General features: G+C 29.1%; 3 protein-coding genes and 1 pseudogene across 3 annotated transcripts; 2 read left to right on the forward strand and 2 right to left on the reverse strand.

The window, feature by feature from the left end:
* Nucleotides 1–727: 727 nt before the first annotated feature.
* On the reverse strand, nt 728–2,275 carry LOC149063075 (uncharacterized). The gene has a single exon (XM_089215499.1). It carries the CDS (start codon nt 2,207–2,209, stop codon nt 728–730), a length of 1,482 nt encoding a protein of 493 aa, XP_089071625.1. The 5' UTR covers nt 2,210–2,275.
* Nucleotides 2,276–4,550: 2,275 nt separating this feature from the next.
* On the forward strand, nt 4,551–6,180 carry LOC149063076 (uncharacterized). Its single transcript, XM_089215500.1, has 4 exons — nt 4,551–5,409; nt 5,469–5,583; nt 5,642–5,952; nt 6,010–6,180. Exons 2-4 carry the CDS (start codon nt 5,505–5,507, stop codon nt 6,178–6,180), a joined length of 561 nt encoding a protein of 186 aa, XP_089071626.1. The 5' UTR covers nt 4,551–5,409; nt 5,469–5,504.
* A 1,659-nt stretch (nt 6,181–7,839) lies between these two features.
* On the forward strand, nt 7,840–9,967 carry LOC107172736 (E3 SUMO-protein ligase KIAA1586-like). The gene is made up of 2 exons (XM_015523034.2): nt 7,840–9,025; nt 9,093–9,967. The coding sequence occupies exons 1-2, from the start codon at nt 7,957–7,959 to the stop codon at nt 9,905–9,907; spliced, it is 1,884 nt and encodes a 627-aa protein (XP_015378520.2). The 5' UTR covers nt 7,840–7,956; the 3' UTR covers nt 9,908–9,967.
* A 764-nt stretch (nt 9,968–10,731) lies between these two features.
* LOC149063077 (uncharacterized) lies at nt 10,732–11,623 on the reverse strand (annotated as a pseudogene).
* Nucleotides 11,624–18,519: the final 6,896 nt, after the last annotated feature.

Raw genomic sequence — 18,519 nt, forward strand, 5'->3', positions numbered from 1 at the left:
AAACTTGGAACAAAATATGGTTTAAGTAAAGGATGGTTCAGTAATGAATGTTTGAAAAAATCAACATCTCAATTTTCACAACTAGTAGATAAAAATATTGAATTTACATTTTAATAAATGATTAAAAGTATTTCAGGAAGGCGAGAATTTTGGTCTTATTCATGTAAGGCAAAAACTCTTTGCCAATCAAGATGATGTGCTTGTTTTAAAAATAATATGATATATAACAGTCAATACCATAATCAATCGCCATGTAAAATTAATTAATGAGGAAGAAAAATGTATAGGTACCTAACTTATAGTTTATTATTATTTAAGTTAATCAACATTATTTTGTTTATATTTTTATTCATAGAAAAATATAGTTGTAGTTTAGTAATAAATTATAATATTATATGATGTAATGTAATTATTAGGGTTAGGATGTTTATGACCTTAAAAGCATTAAAAAATGCATGCAAATATGCTCAATAAATATCAAAATATGCCCTTAAAAACATTCAATATGCCATTTTAAAATTATATTACTTAACAAAAATGTATTCTAAATTAATATACAACTATTTTTATAACTTTTAACTTGAACAAAAATATACAAAAATATGAGATTTTGAAATTTTACATAGGTACTTACAGTAAATTAATATATAATTTTGTTTTTACTAAAAATATACAAATATACATAAAATGTGTATTGATTGGAATTTAAATTTTAGTTATTTTTTTTTTACATACTCAAGTTGATTTGAACGATAAGGGTTTTTTTAAGGTTTTTGAATAGAAACATGCGTCGATTATCAGATAACACACTTTTGTAAGCCGAAAAACTTCGTTCATCATCAACAGACGTGATGGGCGCATATTTAAAATATACAAATTCATCTGCTGTTAGTCCAGCTGGTAAACTGTCTTTTGAAGTTTCACTTTCATTAAGTATTTCAGCAATTTTCAATAATATTTTGATATCCGGATTTTTGCTTAAAACACATTTCATTTTATTTTTAATAATTTCTCCGACATGGTTTGGAACATTTTCCAATGATTGTTCAACGTTCTGTATAATTTTAAGAGATTCGGTTAATAATAATCCGCTGGTTTCTAAACGAGTTATTTCCATTGATAAAAAACCAAAATTAGCTTTTATATAAATTAAGTTGGTTTCTAAATTTGATTTTTCAAACAGTCGTTGAGCGTTTGCTATGCAAGTTGCATCTTCAGAATTTAATTCAAAAATAACTGATTTAAGGCCATCGTAGTTTTCACAATAATAGTTAACTGCAGATAACCATGTGCCCCACCTGGTCAAAATAGGTTCCGGGGGCAATGGATTTCCCGGTAAAATATTTCTAGAACGTTGAATACGATAAGGTGATTTAAGAAAAATCTTTTTACAATTTGATATAAGTTCATTTACTTCTGAAAATTTGGCTCTGATTTCTTCTGCGACTCGGTGTAACGCGTGTGCCAAACACGTTAGATGTTGACATTTTGAGTACAAAACTTTTATGATTTTTCCCGCTTTTATCATGTATGCAGCGTCAGATACAAAAAGCAAAATATTTTCTCGCTTTATGCCTTCTGGCCATAATAAAAGCATAGAATTTTCAAATAATTGAACAATTGTCGAATGGTTCGTCTTTTTTAAAATTTCCGAATTCAGTAAAAAAGTTTTACTGGGCTTATTAACTTCCAATGTTCCAATAATTACACTACCAACATATCGTCCATCTATAACCGTACTTTCATCAATTGAAACCCATATTTGATTATTTCCAACATATTGTCTGATTTGATTCATTGTATTAATGTAACATTGATTTAAATAATTTTTGCGTAACGTGGACTCATTTGGTATGTCGTGTTTAATATATTTTTCAAGAAAACTTCGAAATTGTACGTTATTTAATTTATTTAATGGTATATTTGCTGATAAAAATACTTGACAAAGTTCTTCATTGAAAGATGATTTTTTTGTGTCTGAGATATATATCTGTGTTGTAACCTTGTCTTGAGTCTCCTTGCGTTGTAACGCTCTTACATGTTTTCCGCTTGCGATGTGTTGTTTTAATGTAAATTTTTTTTCTGATGAAATTTTGACTACACATATTTTACACAATATCACTAACCCATCCGTTGAAAAGACATCCTCGCCAAACTCCGAAACAAATTTGTGTAGTCGAGCAGTACTGGAACATTTAACTTTTGGCATTTTTAGTAAGAATAAAACACGCGTCAGTATACTAAAATAATTCGGTAACACCACAGTCTACCTAAACCCGTGTCACACTATATACTAAGCTAAAAATGTATAATATCATATCGGCATCACCACTCTATCGCGATTATAGATCGTTAATATGATTAACAAACTTAGACTTTAAAGTTATAAGATAAGTTAATAATAGGTAGGTATAAACTACAAATTTCATATTTTCTCGTTAACGTTAGTTGTGAAACCAACAATTTCTACCTATGGGTTTGCATCGAGATTTATCATTTATATTATATTTAAGATATTTTTTAGCGAAAAATGCATTTATTTACAGTTTTTTTTCAAAATATGCATTTATTCATAAAAATGTGTACGATTAAAAGAAAAAATATGCAAAAGTCATAAACATCCTAACCCTAGTAATTATTTATTGCAAAATAACATAACAATATTATTTCATAATGATTACAAAAAGTACACAATATAGGTAAGTTTAACCATCGAACGCCAGTTGTGAACCTTCACGGCTCTCGACTAGCGCACAGTGCTAACGTGAGATCCGCGGTTGTAACCGCAAGGCACCAAAACCCGGGAGTCTTCCTGTCCATTTCATAAAATGGGTGTCCATATAATGTATTTTCGTCAAAATTTACGATCTGGATCGTACCTAATTATTAAAAAATAATATATGTTAAATTGTTTATAATTTTTATATTGCATGATTACGTTTAAGTATCAAATTATTAATTCCCCGCAAATTGTACATTATAAGTAGGTACTTTTAAGACTATTATTATTAATAAAATAGCACCCACCATAAAAAAATCCAAGATCCGCCACTGAAAACAATAAATTACTTTTCAGACGGTTGCCTATTGATAACAATTTTACGAATATTTTATAATGATTGACCTATGCAGGTAATGTAATATTAAAAGGTATAACATTATTATATAATCTAATCTAATATTGATTCGTTGGCTATCTGTCAGCCTCTGATAACGAATAATGGAATTCAAATATAGGAAATATGACACGACTTCACGTTTACACGACAGTTGAGTCGTACTAATACTACCGTCGATACATACGTGCGTAAAATGTGTTCGAAAAAACGAAAGTTATGTTCAATATGGATTTACATCCATCAATATTAATGGAGAAAAGAAACCTCATGTTATTTGCAATAAAGTTCTATCAAATGATTCTATGCAATCTACGAAATTAAAACAGCATTTAGTTGAAAAAATTCCTGATGAATATCAGGATGAATTTTTGGAGCTTAAGACGGATTCAAGTTCAAAAGACATATTTAATAAAGAATCTTTAATGGAATTTTGGCCATTAATGATTAACTCTTATTCAAAAGTGACAAAAAAAAACTCTCCATGCATTAATCTCATTTTTATCTACGTATTTTTGTGAATCTGGTTTTTCCACACTTTTGCAAATAAAAAGCAAACAAAGAAATCGATTGGATGTGGAAAATGATTTGCGTTGCGTGTTGTCGAAAATATATCCGTGAATTATGGACTTGGTAAGGAAAAAACAATTTCAAATTTCTCATTAAATTTTTTCTAGCTTCTCCAAAGAAAATATATTCATATTAGAATGTTTAATATTGTATTCAAAAATATAAAAATAATATAATTAAGTTGATTTATATTTTATTTTTAGAATGATGAAAAAATATGTCATTAGTTATAAAACAATTATTATTTCGTATCATTAAAAAAAAAAGCGGGAAAGTGGGTATCGCTCTGCTGTACATTAGGTGGTGGGGTGGACGTCTGACTAGGGTAGGTTAGATTTGAATGCAATGATAGGTATCATTGTATACGAAAAACGATTCTGAACGGAGATGATTTGTCAGTCTAGGATAATATATTATATTTAAATATTGTCATATATTCTATTTTGAAACAAATATTTTATTTTTCAATTAGGACGCATTGTAGCTCTCCGACAGCATAAACTTATTTGCGAGTCGCATAAGCCTATTTCCCCCATTATGCCCGAAGCTGACACAACGCTTGAATTTAAAGCGTGGGGAAATTCACAACGTCACCCTTTCGCAATTTATGGAGATTTCGAGGCGTTACTAATAAAGACCGATGAGCGCAGGGGTGAGAATACGACAATAATATATAGGCAATAGGCATAAACCTATGAGTTATGGTTTTGTAGTAAAGGTATCTGAAGACGTACCGTTGGAGCTTATTGAAAAATTCAATATACCGACTTCACCGGTTATTTATCGCGGTAGTGGTAATCGAGAGGAGGTTGCAAGACATTTTGTAAATAGTATTGTAGAACTAGGTTTAAAAATTGAAGAGTTATTAAAGACAAATGTTCCTATATGTATTAGTGATGAAGATACACGTAGGCATAATGAAAATAATCAGTGTAATCTTTGTAAATGTATCCTTAATAAAAATGAGAAAGTCCATGATCATTGTCACCTGTCCGGAAAATTTAGGCAGACATTATGTTCTATTCTAAATATAATATTAGTTTATAACAGCCTAAATACGTTCCATGTTTTTTTCATAATTTAACTAATTACGATACTCATTTTATAGTCACTGTATTGGGATATGATGCAAAAACAATAAAAGTAATTCCTAATAGCGAGGAAAAATTTATAACGTTTTCAAAATATATTAGCAAATCGTTTACCATACGATTTGTAGACACGTGTAGGTTTATGGCCACAAAGTTGGATAATTTAGCTAAAAATATTTTTACGCCAGATTTTTCGAAATTCTGTGAAACATCTAAGCATTTTTCTGCCGAGGATATGCCATTGGTTACCTACCCGAAAGGGGGTATACCCATATGAATATACGGATAACTAGTCCAAGCTTGAGCAAACAACTTTACCACCAAAGGAAGACTTTTATAGCCCATTGACGGAAAAAAACATTGAAGATAGTGAATATCAGTTTGCAACCGAGGTCTGGGATCACTTTGGATGTCGAACACTTGGCGAATATTCTGATTTGTATTTGAAAATTGATGTGCTTTTACTGGCAGACATTTTCGAAAATTTTCGTGATGTGTGTATAAAAGCATACAATTTAGACCCGGCATACTACTTTACCGCGCCTCCCTATGGCTTTGACGCTATGCTAAAGCAAACTGCAATAAAGTTGGAATTGTTGACTGACTACAATATGTTGTTATGTTTGAAAATGGTCAGTATTTAAAATTAAAATTAAAGTTAAAAAGTAAATAAATAAATTTTTTTCTGTAGGTATACGTGGTGGATTAGTTCAGGCGAGCATGCGGTATGCCAAGGCCAATAATTATAAGACACTTGATTTTGACCCAACAAAACCAAATTCGTGGCTGGTATATCATGACTGCGAGTAAAAGATAGACCTATATTTTTTAAGTAAATTCCTTTTAATATTAATTATGTTGTAGGTAATAACTGTACGGAATCGGACATGTTACAATACATGCCATATGGTGGTTTCAACTGGGTTGAGCCCACATTGAACGGGTTAAACGATTTGGACGATATATCCCATATCGGTCGAATATATGAAGTTGACGTGACGTATCCGGAAGAATTGCATGACTTGCATAACGATCTACCTTTTCTACCTCAAAACGGCATACCTTTAGGTTCAAAAGTGACAAAACTGATGGCTACTTTCGAGACGAAAAAGAATTATATTGTTCATTATCGAAGTCTACAGCAAGCCATTAAAAACGGATTGATAGTTAACAAAGTAATTTTTAATTAAATTTTTTTTATCACATTTCTACAATACTTTCCTTTTTTATAGGTGCATAGAGTAATACAATTTAATCAGTCAGCATGGCTAGCCGAATACATTAAATTAAATACGGAGATGAGGAAGAGAGCTTTGAATGATTTTGAGAAGGATTTCTTCAAGCTTATGAACAATGCAATTTTTGGTATGTATAAATTTAGTGTGATAAAGATTTTATTATAAAGTGCTTGATTTGGGGGGGGACGCGGGGGGACGGAGTCCCCCTTCTTTTTAAATTTTTTTTTAGCGTACCCCTTCTAATTATTTGAAACGGAACGCTGGGAACGCAACATTTACTATAGAGAATTTGTAAATCATCAGTTTTTCTGATGCAAAATATACCTAAAGGCTATTGCCATAATATTTGTACATTTCAATAGGTACATTAGTGATACGAAGGTATAAAAGTATACTATACTCCGTACCACGACTACCACGAGAGAACGCATATATATATATGTGTGTGTGTATGTTATACATCTAAAATTATAAACCTATCGATAACGATCGCCTAGATGCACAGTCACGTGCATTAATGATAATAATTTTGTCAATAAATATTATTCCATGTACACTGTGTCTCTGTACGGTTTACCACATACATATCTTATGTTGTTCGTATTTGTTAACTGTTGTCTCGTTGTCTGTTCATTTTATACCATTTCGCTCGTCGCTAGGAAGAAAATGGACAAATTTATTATTCGAATAACAAAGGTAAGTCAATGAAATACACTTTACAGACGTACAGTTAGTATAATATTAATATTTTCTTAATATAGAGCAAAACTCAACTCGATTCTGATCCAGATGATCCGGCTCCTATGGCTGAAAAGGAGTCCTCTCCCCCGACTAAAAGATTAAAATTGGTATGTAATTCTTTTTATGGCATGTAATATAGTGTAGGACAAGCCCGGGCAAGTTAATGATAATTTTTAACTGAGTTAAGTTAAGTTAATGGAAAACATATAAAAAAGTTTAAAGTTAACAGTTAACCTAATTCTTTTTTTAACTCAAATAAGTTAAAAGTTATATGAACATTTTCAATTAATTTATTAACTTAAGTTATTATTTTTTTTTTATATATAATATCTATGAATAATAAAAATCATAATTATAATTCACCACAGGAAGTAGCCAATAGCTTTTCTATGCATAGGTACTGAATTAAGAAATTAATATAAAAATATTTGTAATTCGCTATTCTAGTAAATGGTTAAGTAATATCAATAATAATTTTTATTTATATTATATTATATAAATACATCTTATTGTCACTCCATTTAAATATTGCATTATGTATCAAGATCCTATTTCATCTTGTTTAATTAAATCATTTTGTTTTTATATTGACAATAATAATGATAATAATTGTTCTAAATCAATTGGCTTAGACTGTTTAAAAAGTAAATGTTTGTATATACCAACTTTATATGACTACATAACAAACTAACAAATAAAGTTTTTGGTTAGCTAATAATTATTACATAGTGGGTAAGTTTTATAGGTTTTATACCTACTTTATAGAATCAAGTATCAACTATTATAATAACTATGTCTAAAAAAATTATTTTTGTGAAAATTAGTTCATATTTTCACAGCTTTTAATTGCATGCAGAATATATTTTATATTAGGCATTGTTTTTAAAAAATATATGCTTTTATAAATCAAACTAAATAATTGGCTTGTTTGTTAAAATGTCTTATTGCATACTTGTATTAAAATATTTAACTATATATAATTTTTAGGGCAATATTACTGCTGAAACTGAAGCATCAGAAAATGAAGTCTTTTTAGCAAATACAGAATCACCAGATTGTTGGGACGATAAACAAGTGAAGTATTTTACAGAAGAATATCCATGGATTTTTTTCAATAATAAAAAAATTGGTTGCAAAATATGTTCTAAGGCCAATTTTAATTTAACAAAACACCAAGGCACTCATGGTTCACAAGAATGGATGAATGGAGAAATATGTCCAGTTGGAGATGATATTAAGAAACAGCAAACAAATTTAAGAAAAAAAATTTCAAAACATAAATCTTCTCAAAGCCATTTACACACTGAACGTATAATTGAAAAACAAAAGTTGGAAATTATGCCAACTCAAGTATTAAAAACTTCATACATTGACATTGAAAATACAAAAAGAATATTCAGGACAGCATATACCATAGCAAAGAATCAAAGGCCTTACACAGACATGCCAAATTTAGTGGATCTTCAAATAATTAATGGCTTGGATATGGGGAGAATTCTTCAAACAAATAAAGCATGTAGCAATATAATTGATCATATTACATTTGAAATGCGAAAGAAACTATGTCTTGACCTTTTGCATAACAAAAGAAAAATATGTATCATTGTTGACGAGTCTACAACGTTAAGCCAAAAGAGTATGTTGGTTATTTGTTTGAGATCTGCTGTATACAATAACAATGATGTGATTACATACTTTTTTAATATTATTGAAGTTCAAAGTACATCTGCTAATTTTATAAAAACTGCTATTTTAACTGATCTTTATGCACATGGGTTAACGGACGATTTTTTAAAAGAAAATTTGATAGCTTTCGTGAGCGACGGTGCTTCAAATATGTTGGGTAGATTGTCCGGTGTTGGTGTTCAGCTACAAAGCATATATCCTAACATTTTAATTTGGCATTGCTGCAACCATCGACTAGAATTAGCAGTATCTGATACATTAAAAGAAGTTCAAGGAACAAATCATTTCCAGTCATTCATAGAAAAAATATATGCATTGTATCATCAATCACCCAAAAACATGCATGAACTTAGTGAGTGTGCTGCTTCATTAGAAATGAAACTCTTACATATTGGTAAAATCTTCACAATTAGATGGGTTGCTTCTAGTGAAAAAACATTAAAAGCAGTTTGGAATAATTATGTGTCACTATCTGATCATTTTTCTAAAGCAGCTATTGATATAGAAAGATACTCAAAAGAAAGATCTAAATATGTGGGCCTAAAACGTATACTAACATCAGTAGAATTTATTATGAATCTAGGTAAATCAAGTATATTTTGTTTTAAATAATAATAATATATTTTTAATTAACTTTATTTTTATTTCAGGAATCATGTATGATGGGCTATCTGAACTTGCAGACTTATCGTTACAGTTGCAAGAGAGAAGTTTATCACTTTCAGCTGCAAATAGGGCTATAGAACGTACCATTAGAATATTTGATTCAATGGCTAATATATGTGGACCAAAAACACAAGAAGCTATGGATGCAGGGACACATTTTATGTTCAAAAATGTACAATTAATCACAAACAAATCAATTCCTAAAATTAAACATGGTCAGTTCTTTATGAGTTTAGCTAATAACTTGCGTACTAGACTATTTACTACTCGAGCAAATCATGTGTCTAAAAATAAAAATGACTTTAAAAGTGAATTTGATGAACTTTTAAAAGATTTCGATGTGTTAAATTCTAATAATTGGCCTGATAATGTTGATATTCTGTATGGAGATGACTGTGTTAGAAGATTAGTTACAAGGTTTCATTTAGATGAAAAATCTACGATTCGAGGATTCCGTGAGTTTAAAGATACAAAAGATTCCTCACAAATAAACGATCTACATCCTCTTTTGACTGCAGTCAGAACAATTGCAATTTCTTCCTCTGAATGTGAGAGATCGTTCAGTGCGATGAACAACATAGTTACATCAAAAAGAAATGCTTTGACTACAGGGCATATATCTTCATTGGTTTTCCTTAACTGCATCGGACCTCCCATTCAGTTGTTCAAACCAGATCATTATGTTGAGAGCTGGATTAAAAGTGGCAAAAGAAATGCAGATGAAGTAAACTGTCCTAAAAGATCTTTTAAAAATGAAGATAAATCATATGAACATTTATGGACCTTATTTAATATGTAGTATTATGTAGAATTATTAATTGATTGTATATAATTTAATGTCTTAAAAAAATAATTAACAAACAAGTGTGTTTATCTTTTAATATATGTTTGTATAATAAAATTATTTTTTTGGATTATGGGTGGATAAAGGGGGGGTGTGGGGGGCTTTTCCCCCCACGCTAATGTGACGGTTAATTTTTTGTGGAACGCTTGTTCATCAAACATCTGCTGAGTCCCCCTTCTATTTTTTTTCCAAATCAAGCACTGATTTTATACTAATGTTGTACTTTACAGGAAAGACTATAGAACAGGTTCGTCGTAGGATAAAATTAGAATTGGTTACGAGTGATGATAGATTACAGAAACTTATAAAAAAAACAACATTTAAACACGCAATGGCATATAACGAAAACTTGAGTGCAATAACATTGGAGAATAGAATCATAAAATTCGATAAACTTATATATTTAGGCATGTATTATACGCACATTTATAATCTTAACTTAAAATTATAAAAAAAAAATTTCTTCACAGGACTTGCAGTACTGGATATAAGCAAGACACTGATGTATGAAGAATCACCGACAAAATATCGTTGGTAAAATATCGCGAAACCATTATATCGCATGGAATAAATATCGCTAGTATATATATATATATATACCACCAGCATGAAATAAAGCAGTAATTTCATTATAAAATAAATATTATATTTCAAGCATATAATATTGTTGTATTATTATATAGTAGAATTGATAAAAATGACAATTGACAATTGATTAAATATGTATAATTTAGTAAAATTGATATAAGTATTAAAAAAAAATTAAATATGTATATTAATTAATGGAAGTATATATTCAATGAAATGCCTTGAAGATAACCTTCAAACTCTCGATTATGATAATCTGATATTACTTTCTTTACTCGTTAAGCCCAACTGACTGTCTTGTTCTTTTTATTAGGCGTATTTGGATTTCCTACTATACTTTGACTTATTTTAATTTCCGTTAGGATTTGTTGACGTCTCAAACCATTTATAAATTTATAGATTGAAGGATGTTGAGCAGAAAGTAAATGAGCAAATCCATTGTTAAATCCTTCACAAATGTTATTTGTTTTATCCCAGTCACTTTGTATTGCCTCATAAATATTCTATAGAGGTATAGGAAATAACGGAGGATATCTTCGCCCTCGTTTTTTAGTATCAATCCAAGTCTCCTCAAAGTATGTTAGGAAAGGAAAAATAATTTGATTATTTTTAACAAAAAATCTAATTTTAATATTTTTTCATAAGCATCACAAACATCTGATGGCGGTATAAAAGCCAGATAAGCAAAATAACAAATTTTCGAAGAGAAAATTATATTTTCCTTGTACAACTTTTGCATATTTCTGGAATTGTTTGCATTTTTTTCCAAATAGCTTTCATTAGATGAAAGTAGCAACCCCGTTGTTTAGTAGTTGGAAAACACTTACTGTATGATTTTCTAGAAGCCATTTCGAAATCTGTCATGATAGACTCTGGTTCAAACTCTCCAAGTTCATCAGCTAGAAAATTAAACAAAATATCGTAAGCTTGTTCTGTTCTGTGAGTCATTATACTGTATATCAATGGGAATATGGATCCATCATTTAATTTTCCGTGAATTACAAAAAACTGATTAAAAAGTGGCGGAGTAGATTTAAATGTTCCATCCGCATACCATTGTGAACAGTTTTTTAATATTTTCAAATTATCCTATATTTAGTAAAATATCGCGTGACCAAAATATCGCAACTAAAATATCGCGAAACCATTATATCGTAAAGAAATAATACTGCCGTACATTATTATCACCTTTTAGTGAAATAATATTTTCAAAAAACATTAATAATTTTTGAAATAATGAATGTTCAATGATAAAAGAATCATCCGGTATATCTATATAATTAGATTCTACCATAGATTCTACCGACGTGCCCACTGGACACCACGCATTTCGGTCTATGGGTCATCTTACAAATGTTCCCCTTGCGTGATGGTTGGTCAGTAAACCCCTAAAAAAGGCCGAAAGCTCACAACTAACAAATATGAAAACTTTTTGCTAATTAATGATAAAAAAAACAAATATAATTATATTTACATGTCTCATCAATTAAAAATACTTATGTTCTATGGAAAAAAGTTTTTATGGACGGAAAATTCCAGTTCTGCACTAATTTTTTTTGTCAGTTTTTTGTACGTCGTGGATTTCAAAATGGTATATATATATATATATACGTCACTGGTATATACATTGCTTCCCAATAAACATACATCGACTTATAAACATTTATTTAATACGTTACATAAGGTGGTATATATGAGTAGTATATAATAACTTTGCTAGGTACGAGTATATAAAATAAATTGCCGCAGTTAGCCTGTTTTGTGCTACATTTGTGCTGCTTTGTGACCGACTTTGAGCGTTTGAGCAGCAAACCCCAATTTTCAACGAATTTTTCTTGAAATCCCAAGAATTTACTTGCCTTTCATTTTACATTTCACTAATCTTGTTTTTCAAAAGATTCAATACATTTAGGCGCAGAATAGGTGGCTTAACTTTATCCCAGCACCTCCTCATGTGATTTTCGTAAATTTTTTTTGTCAGCATTCAGTATGCTATTTGTATGAATTTGTATGTCCCTTTCCAGAATTCGTACGACCACCCGTCCGAATAAAAAATGCGTTTCATACATTTTGGCATTACCCCCCCCCCCCCCAAATTTATACTAATTTTTAGGCCCTCTTCCGAAATTGAATGTTAACCAAATAGTTTAAAAAATATATATTTGCTACTCAACCTATGGTCCTACGACCTAACATGTGTATTTAATTAAGAAATTTGCTTTATGGTACGATAAATAATGATTAATGCATTTCTATCTTTTTATATAACCTAACTTTTAGACAATCTTGTAAAAGGTACTTTTTAAACATAATATTCAAGTACAGATACTTATTTTTAAAAGTACGTATTTTAAGTACCTACGTAATTTAGAACACTCACAACCTTATTGTGATTTAAAAGAATTATTTAAATTAAGATATTATACCTATTTAATAAGATTACTTAAAAAGAAATATAAATGTATTTGAAAATAAATATTTAATTTTAAATACTAATACATCGTGAAATTGTTTAAATTACGTATTTCAATACTTAATAATAATTTACAATATCATATTATTTTATTTTACGATTGACTCTCTAATAATTATTATATCAATTTAATATGTATAAAAAAGAAATGAAAAAAATCGAATGATTGTTGTATATTTGGTACTTATAAGTTACGATGAATGGTACCCTATAAACTATTTTTAGTTACAATGAAAATATATTAGAGTTTATTATTAATCTTTATTTTCAATACGCATTTATTATAATGGTATTTGCCATTTGTATATTGTAGCTTTAAAAATAATCTTTTATGCATATTATACGCGTCTTATAAATGAATATAATTATGGGATTTTGATATTTACTTTTAACTATTATTTCACATTTGACTATCGACCGTTAACGTTGTTACTTGTAGTTATTTGGTAGTATTTCATTACCTATAATTATTTATTATTCGTTTTCTGTGCTTAAATTTTTTAACTAAAAATATGAAAGGAAGAAAACCATCTATATATCCGTCTCAAATTGACTGTCTTATTTCAATGTTAACAGATTATTTAAGAAATGTACATACATTGGAAATTTCAACGAAGCACGTCATGAGACAGTTAAAAACGTCACATGATTGGACCTGCAGTGGATAATGCTTTAACAGCCATAATAAACAACAATATTTCTTGTGAGACATTCAGAGAAATAGAAGCAAATAGGTAAATGAAACTAGGTAAGGAGATCAAATATTAATAAATATGATGAGATAGAGGATAGATACCTACCTACTAGATTAGACTTAATTATTTTAAATTTTAAATTAATGATGAAAAATTGCATTCATAAAATAATTCTAAGCCAAGTTAAAGTTATAGTAACTAATAACTATATTATTATATTATTTATATTATATATTTTTGAATTGCATTACCTATTTATTCTTCTATTTTTCTTTTTTTAACTTTCTATTCTTTCAATAAATTTGATACCTACTAACCTATTTAATAATTTATCTTTAAAAATCAAACTGTTTCTAAATATTTAGTTATAAAGTAATTTAATATTTTATCAAAAAATTTTAACTTTCCTTTATCTTAATGATAATACCTAGTTTGTTTTAATAAAACTACAGAGAATTGATAATAGTTAAGTAGGAAATAATTTTACCTCATGGCAGTAAATCACTGTTACTCTCGTTAAGATTTTTATGTTTTATAATATGATAATATGAATTACATAATTTCCATAATTAATGTTATAAAATAACAATATTTGTCTTTAAATTTGGCATTGATAGCATAAATTAGTTCTATGAAACCTATATTTTTAAATACTAAATATTGATTATTAAAATACACAAAAAAAAACCTAAAATTTAACCTTTTCATTATATCATTTATTTATATTCATATGTTATAATTTATAATGTATGATTTTAAATATTCATTAAATTTCCTTTGATTTTATGATTATATTTTACCTTGTATTCGGCCAATGTAGTTACCTAACTAATTAATTTCCAAATTGAAGTTTATTGATGTCACATGAGCACTGGTAAGCCATGATTTTAGGTTTTCTTACTTTATTGGTACTGCTATGTACTGACGTCCCGCTGAGACATCTAAACACGCATATGCACGTAGATATATATAAGTGACTCTGGGGCGTATGATTTCGCCAACCAATTCTATTGTGTAGGACCTCAATAGCTATATCGAAGGCCAAACTCTTAGCCTTTCCAAAATATCACCATAGTTGGAATTAGATATACGAAATATTAAATATAAAATCGTAGTATTGACAGGCGTATCTAGAGATATGATTAATGTCGTCGGGTTATTGAGATTACGTATCGCGAATAACCAGGATGTGGACCGACCAGTCGCATGGGCGTGGGAAGCTGCGATATTAAAACAATACACGCGTACGCTTTTGCACGACTCGGCCATGGACACATACGTATCTTATCGATAGGAGAGGAAACGCAGGGAGTAGGACTATCTGGACTATATAGGAGAGCCCCGATTAGACCCAATTCAGACGTGAGCCACCAGAGTCAGAGCAAGCACTTTCACGCCAGACACCAGTCCAATTTAATTATTCGGACTTAGAATATTTTGCAACTACATCAATTGTGCAGTAAAAAGTGTTTTATTTACATAGTAATCAAATAAATATCTAATAAGTAATCACAAATTAAGTTGTTATACCTATTACACTCAATCCATCTACCTCAACACCAGTCGTTTGTCCTCCTGTATGCTGTGACGCTACAGTACTTAGACACAGTACAGCTATTAATTATGTAAAATATATTTTTATTAAACATTTTTATTGCAATATTAGTATTATTAGGTTCAAAAAATCTAGTCTATTTCATGCAGGATGACTATCTAACTGCTTTATTGTCATCAACATATGATGTTAAATTTAAATAATTATGTATGAGTTTATAATTAGCTTTTGAGTTTTTTAAACTACCTATCTATAATTTTGTTAAAAAAATAATTTAAAATTAAAATTTTATTAATATAAGATATTATAAATATTTAATAATGTAAAATATATTAAATTGCACGCATTTTGCAGTATTTTTGTTGTTTGGCTGTAACTTGGTCAATTTTGGACTTAGGAAGTTGGTTCAACTACCAAAATTCATTAAAAAATGAGGCAAAAAAATAGGTGGTTGTCATTTAAGAAAAAAAAAGTTGTATTGTGCATGCGCAAGTCTAATTAAGCTAAAAAAGTTCATAGGCCATTAAAATGTGTATTTTTATGTCATAACAACCAACTAGAAAACAGAATTCAAATTGAAGGGCCCTACTCAAAGATATTGAGTGTTCTCAATTAGCGATTACATGTTGGAATTGGATTATTGAAAAGACTTTATTATTATTATTATTATAGCACACTACAATTTAAATTTATTTAGATCAATTATGTAATATTCAATTTTTTTAAAAATGTTTAAGGTGCTCCTGACCCATCAATTATACCATCAGGAAATGCTTTGCATGTTTTAAAATCATGCAAATTGACATCTAACAGAAGACATCATGATACACTAACTTCATTAGCAATGATGAAAAGTGAAAATAATTTTAATAATACTTTTACCTTTAGGTTAGGTTAATCCATTTTGCATACACTACTATTGTTACGTGAGCAGCCGTTGATCACAAATCGCGGGAGTTACTCAGCGTGTTAATTATTATCCGACAGGAGGTTTGCGTAAATACAAGATATTTTTTATTATATTAGATCAATATCTATTACTCCTGTTCAAGAGACTCCACTCCGGTCATCACGCAATCATCATCCATACGAGGTCCTGTTTATCTCTGGTTGTGTGAGTTGGCTATATACCATATAAACTGTTATATAAACAAATCCCACACAGTATTTATCAATGATAATGATTGTATCAATGTTTAACTTTGATTGGAATTTAAATATTTAAAATTCAAACTTTATCAAACATTAAATAGCTATTTCATTTTTAATGTTATAATTGAAATATTTAATGAGAATTAATTAACATTTAAGAACATATATTAAAAGTTAAAATAAATTTTAAATTGTATAAGTATTAATATTTAACATTTATTTAACTTACTTGGATTAATAATTATTATAGTTTGAATATAAAACTTTCACTCAATAATTTATATATTGAACGTTTAATTATAATTTTGTGTTCTGTGAAAATCAAATGTTTGATTACAAAGATATTGAATTACATATTATAAATAATTAATAATAATTATTATAAAATATAATTAACTATGTTTTTTTATTGAGAATGGGGAGGGAGACGATTGCCCACTTAACATTTTGCAGGCCAAACATTAATTATAAATATATGTTTAACCGTGAAGTAGGCATAAACCAATAACTCGGCATGCTACATATATGCAGCATAATAGCGCGCGGTGTGTCATCACTATACAGTACCTATACGACCAAGTACATTATAATTATAATATTATAATATTATACATATAAATAAATGGGTGGATAGGCCATGCTTATAAAAACATAAAATTTGAAAACAAACGTATTAATGATACGATACACGATGTCATCCTGCAAAAGATGACTGGCAACAATCTCATCATTACATGTAAATTAGATTGTGGAAAATGTTCGTAGATAGAGAATTTACTAGTGGTTCAAATATTATAGGATCAAAAGATACGAGTTATGATAGTTATAGTATTTTAGATAACAAATATAGGTACTATATATACTATATACAAGCATTCTATATTATATTATAGTATTATACACACTAAAATACTAAGTACACAACTTCCCATCGGCTAGTGGTGGTAAACTGTGATTTTTTTTAGTAACAGTAGCAACTGTTACTGCTACTGAAAAAATAACAGTGAAAGTAGCAATGACTGCTACTTCATGAATACCTATCGATATTTTAGAATCACTGTGTAGTATAACTGCTGCTTGTCAGATATTGTTATTCCCTGCAACTGTTACTGAAAAATAACAGTGATGGCTACTTCGTGTTTGTGTATTAAAATGATTATAGCTTTTATAGAATCACTGTTATGTTATAACTGCTACTCGTCAGATATTGTTATTCTATACAATACCATGTGTTTTTTAGGTTAAAATTTTCCAAAAAGAACACATACGGACTTTTTAAATCGAATAGATGATGAACATCATATTGGTGAAACAGTTTCCATTTTAACTGAAATTCCTCAAATAAACATGATTGATAACTTTAGTATGGATTACATGCATTTAGTTTGTTTAGGTGTAGTTAAAAAATTGATTTCATTGTGGTTAGGTATATTTAAAAAAGCTCCTTTTCAAGTTCGTTTACAATCTCGAGATGTAAATATAATTTCTGATCGTTTGTTGTATATTAAATCAAGTATTCCTTGTGATTTTTCCAGAAAACCAAGAGGGTTAAATGAAGTGGCACGGTGGAAAGCCACTGAATTTAGATATTTTTGTTGTATACGGGTCCGGTGGTATTGAAAGATATTCTGTCTAAGGATTGCTTTTTACATTTTATATGTTTACATGTGGCCTTTAGAATCCTTTTGTCTTCGAACAGTTCTAAAAAACTTGTAGATTTCAGTGAAAAAAATATTATTACATTTTGTTGAGAAATTTGAGGAATTATATGGTGCACAGTTTGTATCACACAACGTCCATGAACTAACACATGTAGTGGATGATTACAGAAAATTTGGTCCTTTAGATAATTGTTCATGCTTCCCATTTGAGAATTTTATGAAGTTTTTGAAAAAAATGATTAGGAAAAACGAAAAACCCTTAGAACAGGTTATCAGGAGTTTATGACATTTAGTGAATCTAAGTTAAGTACTAATTTATGTAATGAAGTTATCTATAAAAAATTGCATAATAATGGGCCTCTTATTGAACATTTAACTGCCCCTCAATATCAAATTGTCATAAAACATGATGTTAAAATCAACACTAAATCTATCAGTGATAA

The sequence above is a fragment of the Diuraphis noxia genome, unplaced genomic scaffold (assembly GCF_037042655.1).
Source record: "Diuraphis noxia isolate RWA-SAM2 unplaced genomic scaffold, SU_Dnox_SAM2 contig0001, whole genome shotgun sequence".
Taxonomy (NCBI): domain Eukaryota; kingdom Metazoa; phylum Arthropoda; class Insecta; order Hemiptera; family Aphididae; genus Diuraphis; species Diuraphis noxia.